Genomic DNA, 9530 nt, shown 5'->3' with positions numbered 1-9530 from the left:
TCCTTTTTCAAAAAGCATCTTGGTCAGTAAGCTCGTCTCTAACGAGAAATTAATTAAAAAATTAATAAAAAATGACCTTCGCCTAATAGGCAAAATTTTCAAATAAAAATAAAAAATCAGCTTGAGCCAGGCTGGGGTTCGAACCCACGTCCTTGAAAAACACATGGAAAAAAAGTGTTGTCATGACGTGTTAGTGTTCAGAACTAAACTCATAACTTTCAAAGGCGATGCTAAGCGTTTGTCATGAAAGCCATACAAAGATTTGAACAAAAAAATCAACTTTGTAAAAAACAACTTGCATTTGAAAGAGGAAATAAGTTAGAGGATAGCGAAGCCGCCCCACAGTCGATGTGTCTGAGGAGCCTTCCTAAACCAAAGGCGAAACATGCATGTCACACAGTGGTGATTGTGTGGGTTCGTATCGTCGGCTTTCCTTTTTCAAAAAGCATCTTGGTCAGTAAGCTCGACTCTAACGAGAAATTAATTAAAAAAAAAAATTATATTGTTTGTAAAAAATTCCCATTTGCTTTTTTCAAATAATTTCGATATAAATGCTACGTATTATATATAGAATATACACAGTCTTACATAAGTATACGTACGCCCCATAAATCTCTGGTTTTAGAAAAAGTAATGACATTTATGAAATTCCAAGTACACAGTTTTATTTCGTCTCACTAATACACAATATTTAATACAACAAAAGTATACAGTGAGTGTCAAAAATATTCGGTTTTCAATTTCACAAATAATAACACCTCGGTATTTTAGAAGCCCATGCCCAATATCCAAAAAACCAAATACTTAAAAATATTTTGGTCCTGTGGCAATTAAAAAGTGTGTTGCAGGCCACATGCTCATGTTAGCAGCACAACAACAACATCTGAACGGCCTCTTGCTGGCAGGTGGGGGGCACGTTTGTTCAGTCACTATAATAGTTTATAAAATTTGTTTAAGTTCCTTCATCCATGCCTTATGAAAATTTTATTCAGTCAATCCCAGTTTATAAATTACTGAATATATTGGGGAGGGTTGATTAGAATTAATATTTGGCTGGTACAAAAAAATGTATTTCAGCTAATTGTTGGCGTGTTTGCTCTAGTTGGTGGTGTGTGAAAAATGTGTAATGGTCTGATAGGGATCGCTACGTCGAAAAATGACAACATGCAGGGTTGATTTTTTGGGAGTAGGAAGTGTTCGGAGTTTAGACAGTAGTGTTGGTAAGCGGGAATTTAGGTAGTAAGGTTGGTGTAAAGGCGCTATAAATAAGAAAAATTAACGCACATGTAAACGGTTCGAATTTATCTTCCAAATATGATTAAATTTGGGTAAAAACGAGCAAATCAGATAAAAATGTGCCATGGGCTAGGATGAATAGTGAGAATAGTGAATAGTGAGAGGTAATATTCGCAGGATGAAGAGAGGAAAATAGTCCGAATGGGAAGATTATATTTGAATGTTAGACAGCTGGTTGAGTTCGTTACATTTTAATATTAAATTTATTACCAGCTGATGAGACAGTCACAATAGTAAGTCATCAATTCCGAGTGAATAGATGGAAATTGACAGATAAGAAGAATAGCCTACAAAGAAAATTGAAAATTAGGAAGGAAAATGGTGTTTTGTGGAAAATTAGCGTCTGGCGGGAGTGCTAGATTGAGGGCTATATAATGAGGTGAACAAAGGAAAAACCAAAAAGGATAGTAAAGACGTTACCCGAGTCAATATAACGCCCAGACGGCAGTGAATCAAAAAGATAAACATTTTGTTCGTTACTTTTATTTTAAAATATTATACTTTCCGACTGTATACTGGCTGGTCCGGAATTTGTTGGAAGCTGGAAGTTTTTGGTGGCACACAACAGCAAGATATCCACAGTTTTTCTTGGTGGCCGATTGGCGGAAGAGAAAGCAGCGGTGCTGGTGGCAGGCAAAAATTTTTGGAGCCCGTGGAAATCATTTTGTTGGCTGAAATAGGAGCTTTTCTTGGCCATAATTGCATTTTAAAGACATTTTCGGTATCTGGGCGGATTTGGCCGATCATTACGTGAAGCGGGTGCGTCTCCTTTTTGTCTCCAATCGCTGCTCTAGCAAAGACGTATATATATAAAGATCCGGCCGCATTTTAATGGGTTTTGAGGCGTTTAAAATTTCGCCATCCGAAACGTATGTTGGTTGCAAGCTGCGAGAAACAAGAATATAAAGCCAATCAAATTTATGAATATACCAGGTAAAAGGTATCTTACCGTTGTGTTTGTCTTTTTGTACGTATTTGATGCTGTTTTTGTACATATTTTATGTGCTGTTTTGTACGAATTTTTATATGCTGTATGTGGCATTTTTGTTATTTGCACCCTTTGCCTTTGCAATTTCGGTGCGTAACGTATATTAAAGAAATTACCAAGAAATCGAGCCTGCAGAGATCTGAAAGTAACAGAAAGGAGTTTAAAATTATTATTCATATAATATTAAAAATCATTCTATATAAAAATCATATTGCTTTGTGTAAATTTTTATAGGTCATAAGTTAATCTTTATATTGTAAGGGAAAAATACCAGGAGTAGTTTAACAAAAGGCTGAGTGTGTTGTAAGAGGATTATCTCGTATCCTTGTTGAGTTGATTTTTGTGCCGATAGGTTTGGCGGCAAAATACCCAGTTAAGAGAGCTCTTTTAGGTGGTAGAGTAAAGGTCAAAAGGCGCGATTTTCAAGCGCGAAAATACAAGGTGAAGGTTTAATGCTTTTCTTCCACAGAGGATTGAAGCCATTTTCATTTGAGTTGAGAAATCCAGGTATTATTCTTATCTATTATTCTATTTCATATTTTGTTTGTTATTTTTACGGGATCTTTTATAAGAGAATTATTAGAAATTTTAAATGTTTAATAGATTTAATTATTTGCCCAATAAATCAATATGTGTTAGTATTTAAATTTTAAATAATAATGTGGTGCTAATTTTGTGTCATTTGGGGGATGTTGGCGTGAAGTAAGAGTGTGATACGAGAAGTGTGGTTTGTGGGGGTCCAGAGGAAAGCAAGGTAAGGACATGCTGGACCCAGGTAGGGTGGGCTAGTGCGGGATCACTCCAGCAAGATCCCGGCGTGAAGTTTCCCTTTGTATGGTTTTAAGACGAAGTAAAAGTAATAGAATGTACCCCCTCTTTCGACGTTAGTGTGCTGGGTTCGGTTGGCGGGTTGAGTTCCCTAGCCCTGAGGAGTCCTCGTAGTCGGTCAATTGGCTTAATCGAACGCCGAGGTAACGCACACATAACAGAGATGGCGCCCAATCGAAAAGAAAGTTTAATTTACCTAGTACCACTAGACAAAATGGCGTTTTATAAATGGCCTTTGTAAACAGTGATATTAGGAAAGTGATTCTGTGCAATAACACCAACGCACATAGCCATAGAATGCTAGTAGATTTGAAATATACAAAAGAAAGTAGTTTTTGTTTGAATATCAGTGGTATGGGATTGCATCTGAACTTAGAAAGATGGTTACGAAGTGCAATATTATACCTAAGGAATTTAATTAATTACTTTCTCCACTTTCAAGTAGGGTTAAATCAATAACTCGTAATTCCGACTTGGAATATAACGAATTTGTATTGAGATGCCTGTTTTTTTCAATGTAATTTTAGAAATAGCCTAAAAACGATTTTAGACATATGAAAATATAAATTTCCAGTTAAAATCAATAGCGGTTTCAGATGATTAGAGTCTGCAAAAATCAGAGTATTGAATAATATGCCATGAACTTTTAATCAATATAAAATGATAAACATGTCATGGTCACTGGAGTTAGTATATACAAATCGTTAATTTGCGGGAACAAAACGTTTTGGAAACTTCTATGCGTCTCATTAGAGAGCACTATTTTGAAATAACTATAAAATACCACACACACACACTGCTTCTGAAAAAGGCAATATCCCCCACAATTTATGTTGTAATTGTCGTATTTAAAAATAAGATTGTGTTAATATTTGTCATTAGTAAATGTGTAGAATAATGTTTATATATATTGAACTGTGCAAGTAGAACAGAGCAATATACTTTTCTAAATAAATTACGAACTATTTTGGGAGATTCGTATGGTAACGAAATAGGCCATTGTTCGCATAGGTCATGAGTTACAATACCCGCAGTAGTAAAAAGAATAAGAGAGGTAGACCCGAATCCTTTGACTTAAATAGATCGACTTACTATCCTGGTTTTCAAAAACAAAGAAGAATGACCGAAAATAATAATATGAATGCGTTCCAATTTATCGATCTGGCTGATTCAATAATGAGGCGAGATCAGAACACTGGGCAGGTATCCGCAACAGGGGTTAATCAAAATAATAACGAACCAACAGGTTCAATAACATCCGATTTGCATGGACTGGTTCAAGATGAAGCCGCCTCTGTCCAAAAGTCTTTAGAAGATAAAGTTAAGAAAATGGTCGAAACTGAAATATCTGATGTTAAAAAAATGATCGAGTCGTTGGCAAAGGGAATGAAAGAACTCTCCACTGTAGTACATGCCTCAACGGCAGCGCAACAGTCCAAAAATAATACTTCAAATTGTAATTCCAACAATGTTGTTAATGATATATCCGCTAACAACGATAATTTGATGCGTAGTGTAAACACACAGCCAAATAGACAAATTCCAAGTGCCGATCAAACACCAACATATAGCCATTTAAATTTCCCAATGCCAACTGTCAATTATGAACCATTAAAAATACGCGTTGATAAGTTAGGTTTAAATTTCAGCGGTGACCCAAGGGAACTGAGAGTCAACGATTTCATCAAACGATTGGAGATAATGCGAGCCCAGTATAATATTCCGTGGGCTGAGGTTTTGAGAGATTTCTCTTTCCTAGTTTCAGGTCCGGCGAGAGAATGGTATTGGCTGCATAGACAAAATTCAATATATAATGATTGGGAAGGGTTAAAGGAAGCCCTCCTAAGCCAGTATCAGTCCCCTCAGTCTAAGTTCGATATACTTAGGGATTTGTTGGAACGAAAACAGCGGCATAATGAGAGTGTTAATGCCTATTTTCTTGAGATGGGGATCTTGCGCTCTAGATTGTTACAACCGATTTATGAGCATGAGATGGTAAAGATCTTGAGAGGGAATATTCGTGAAGACATCAAAAGGCATGTGTATCAAATGTCGATTTCGACAGTTGAGCAATTGCGAATTGAATGTATAGAAGCGGAGCGTAACTTCCCCAGGCGCGAAAATAGGCCAATGCCCGTTCCACAAAGGCCCATAAGGCAAGTAAATGAGATCTACGAGGAAATGTATGAAGATCCTACTGAGGTACCAGAGGCAGATGTTGAAGAAAATGTGTCGGCTATACGACTGCCAAACCAACCCAGAACTCCCATAGTATGTTGGAATTGTCGTGAAAGTGGCCATGTGTTCATGGATTGTCCGGCAGAATTTCGAAAACTTTTCTGCTATAGGTGTGGCAAAGCAGACACCGTCACTCCAAAATGTCCTGTGTGTCAACAGGGAAACTTGAGAAGGGGTGTGGAGAAGACAGGGGAGACACACCCTGCAGCAAACCCTGTGAACCAACAGAAATAGAACCCAAAATAGTCCAAATTAGAAGTAGCAAGAAAAATAATATAGTTAAGGATAGTGTTAAGATAAATATTGAAAATTTTACCGCAGCCCAGAGGCATCAAGTTCCACTCGAACAAAGGCAATTAAATTACGAAAGGGTGAGAGAGAAAATCTTCAACTCAGAGATAAACGTAGTACCCAAGAAAATTGCCAAATTAAGGGAAAAGTCTAAGTTATGGCGACAACAGAAAAGACATTTGATAGATTCGATTTCGAAGGCAACTAAATGTACCACTGATCCGAGAGTTTTTGCTGAAGTCCTCATTCAAGGAAAAATCATATATGGCCTCCTAGACACCGGTGCATCAGTGAGTATATTGGGTGCAAATTGTCGAGAACTTGTCGAGGAGTTAGATATTCCAGTGATCTCCATGTCTAATAAGGTCACAACCGCTGGGGGTACGCAATACTTTATCGTGGGTAAAATAAAAACAATGATAAAGTATCAGAACCAGGAAAAAGAAATAACTTTGTTTTTATGTCCCCAATTGGAACAGGAACTTTATCTGGGTATAGATTTTTGGAAACTATTCCAACTGGCCCCAGATGTACTTGGCGTGGCCGAAATAAATGTGGAACAAGTTATTAACGACTTGGTTGATTCGAGTTCTGAGTATAAACTTAACCCACATACGTTATCCCCAGATGAAGAGAAACGGCTGAAGGAAGTTGTGGATAAATTCATGACATTCGAAAAACATGGTTTAGGCTGTACCAGCGTGGAAAAACATTCCATCAAACTTATAGAGGGTGCTGTACCGGTCAAGGACCGCCATTACCCGATGTCTCCAGCGGTTCAAGACATCACGTATCAGGAAGTTGACCATATGTTAGCCCTTAAGGTGATTGAAGAGAGTGAGAGCCCGTGGAGCAATCGGACAACGATAGTGAGGAAGCCCGGGAAAAACCGCTTCTGTTTGGATGCCCGAAAGTTAAATAAGCTCACGGTAAAGGACGCGTACCCGCTGCAAAACATCGAGGGAATAACCATACCATCAAGCAACAACCTTATTGTTACCAATCAAAATAACTTTACCCAATTTCAAATCAAGGGTTTATTTAAGTCAGGTAACCCAACCTTTACACATGCCAGAGACAGTTCGAAAAATTCAGTACATACCATGGTACAAATACACAGGTAGCCGCATCGGCAATTGTTGGTAACATAAGATGTCAAAATTTGACATCAATTCAATGCAATTGACACATTATGTTACCATCAGCTGGCTTGATAATGCTACCTGTATTATTGTACCATGGTACATACATAATATTTTACTACCACAATTACATTTTTGAATTGTCGACTCCACTGTCACTACATTTTTCATACCAGTAAAATTTTGAACTGGCTGCCAGTGATATGTCGAAAATGAAAAAGAGTTGCCTAGACTATTTTTCAATCTATGTACATGTTTGTTTCTTTTAAAGAATACAAAGATTTAACGCATATTTTCAAAATGGTTATGAAACACAAAGAATACATCTCGGTAGCTGCAATATAGTAGTGGTGAATGAAGACATAATTTTGAGGTTTTTCATGAAAATATAAGTTGACAAATAATTTCCCCTCTGGGATTATCCAATAGTGAAAAGACGGCAATACTAGATTCATTATGTTTATGATTGAAAACAATCTTTTTAAAACGAAATAAAATAAAAATAATAAAATAGGCTGTGGATTGTGTTTTAAATCTGAAAAATAATGCAATTTTGTGTGTTAAATGCGGCTTAAAATAATTTTGAAATTGAACTTGCACTGGCCTGTGTAAACTCGCAAGAAAACTGCATGCCAGTCGAACACTTTGTCGGCATTTTCGAGTACAATACATGTACTCAATTGGCACCAATTTACTGGCATGGGTAACTGCAGCGTAAGGGAAACTTTTTCATATAAATAGAGAAATGACAGTCAGCTATATTCATGTAATTCTACCCTATATTGCGAAACAAGTCGGATGCAAAGTCAGGGTAAATTGCCCTTCATCAAAGGCTATGCAATATTAAGCATAAATATGCCAAAATAGAAATCATTATAGTCTTATGTTTGACTATGATAATTATCATTGAAAACGTTTTTCTATTGTCTTCCAAATTTTCATTGACACACATATTTGAAAGCATTTGAAAATTTTGATATTTTCATTACTTTGCATTGGGTTGAGTGTTACGAATATAAACACAAAGAATAATTTCAGATACAGAACCTTGTGTACCGAGTTTCACCCCCTTCACACCTCTTGCCTATAAACTCATTTTCATGTTATAGAAAATGTTCAGAGTAATCGGAACAAAAGTCGGACGATACGTCCGATGTCTGATCCGAAATCGTTAAAATATATTAACGGAAGTGGTATGAAGTGATTGACATAAATTCGGAACAAGAGGTCGGTCCGACATCGTAACGAAATCTGAAGAAAATCCTTGGGAAATTCGGAAAGGAAATTTCTTTCCGACATTCGTTCCGAAATCGGTACAAAATATGAACTATTTCCGTTCCCAAACAAATCGTTTAGAAATCTGAACGACGTTGCTTCGTCCGTGTTTAGACACACGGGAAAGTAAATTCAGTTTGTAGGCAATAGGGGGTAGGAAAGAGTATTGAGGAGCTCTTTCCTCTCCGCTCTCTCCCAAAAACTCAATTTACTTTCCCGAGAAATTTGTGTGTCTAAACACAGACTTCCGAAATTGTTCAGACGTGTCTGACATCCGATCTTCGGTTTGCTGGGTGTAAACTCAAACACACACACATACACATTTATGTTCTAAGAACAACATACGGACACCACGGCTACTAGTGGGGTGTACCTGTCGAGGACGACGTATATATTTTGCAGGCAAGATGCAAGTTGGTTCCATTCCCACTCCATAAACATAAATGGTAGTTGGGGCATAATCCATATGCGATGCGCGGCACACTTTCATGCGAAAACAGCAAGACATCAAAAACATCCATGGCAGCAAACACCATCAACCGCTCTTCACCATTGTCAACGCCACCTAATTCAAAAATATACACATATATTAATTAGATAGGAAAACAAATCGACAACAGTATACATACCCTACCGTTTTCCACCAGTACCTACCATATGCCCGGCATGAGACGATCAGGGAGTGGGAGTTCCCCACGTGCAGATGTCTTCAATGGCCTTGCACATCAACTTCGTCTGGTTTTCCTTGCCGAATTTGAAGTTTTGTTGCAGGCCACATGCTCATGTTAGCAGCACAACAACAACATCTGAACGGCCTCTTGCTGGCAGGTGGGGGGCACGTTTGTTCAGTCACTATAATAGTTTATAAAATTTGTTTAAGTTCCTTCATCCATGCCTTATGAAAATTTTATTCAGTCAATCCCAGTTTATAAATTACTGAATATATTGGGGAGGGTTGATTAGAATTAATATTTGGCTGGTACAAAAAAATGTATTTCAGCTAATTGTTGGCGTGTTTGCTCTAGTTGGTGGTGTGTGAAAAATGTGTAATGGTCTGATAGGGATCGCTACGTCGAAAAATGACAACATGCAGGGTTGATTTTTTGGGAGTAGGAAGTGTTCGGAGTTTAGACAGTAGTGTTGGTAAGCGGGAATTTAGGTAGTAAGGTTGGTGTAAAGGCGCTATAAATAAGAAAAATTAACGCACATGTAAACGGTTCGAATTTATCTTCCAAATATGATTAAATTTGGGTAAAAACGAGCAAATCAGATAAAAATGTGCCATGGGCTAGGATGAATAGTGAGAATAGTGAATAGTGAGAGGTAATATTCGCAGGATGATGAGAGGAAAATAGTCCGAATGGGAAGATTATATTTGAATGTTAGACAGCTGGTTGAGTTCGTTACATTTTAATATTAAATTTATTACCAGCTGATGAGACAGTCACAATAGTAAGTCATCAATTCCGAGT

At 37.3% G+C, this 9530-nt stretch overlaps 1 protein-coding gene across 2 annotated transcripts; it reads right to left on the bottom strand.

The window, feature by feature from the left end:
- Positions 1-639: 639 nt before the first annotated feature.
- Positions 640-9121, bottom strand: LOC141396914 (uncharacterized). Of its 2 annotated transcripts, XM_073972643.1 has the most exons (4): positions 8688-9119; positions 8432-8623; positions 2246-2423; positions 640-2181 (listed from the first exon to the last, which is right to left on the bottom strand). In XM_073972643.1, the coding sequence occupies exons 2-4, from the start codon at positions 8515-8517 to the stop codon at positions 2125-2127; spliced, it is 321 nt and encodes a 106-aa protein (XP_073828744.1). In that variant the 5' UTR covers positions 8518-8623; positions 8688-9119; the 3' UTR covers positions 640-2124. The 2 variants fall into 2 exon arrangements, 1 of the variants encoding a protein (XP_073828744.1); XR_012411267.1 differs by having other exon boundaries at positions 1764-2423; positions 8713-9121.
- Between the last annotated feature and the right edge of the window lie 409 nt (positions 9122-9530).

The sequence above is a fragment of the Musca autumnalis genome, unplaced genomic scaffold, assembly GCF_047663935.1.
Source record: "Musca autumnalis isolate F117 unplaced genomic scaffold, ASM4766393v1 scaffold_3, whole genome shotgun sequence".
Classification (NCBI taxonomy): Eukaryota; Metazoa; Arthropoda; class Insecta; order Diptera; family Muscidae; genus Musca; species Musca autumnalis.
Note: the sequence above shows the minus strand (reverse complement) of the source record. Positions and strands in the feature narration are given on the sequence as shown.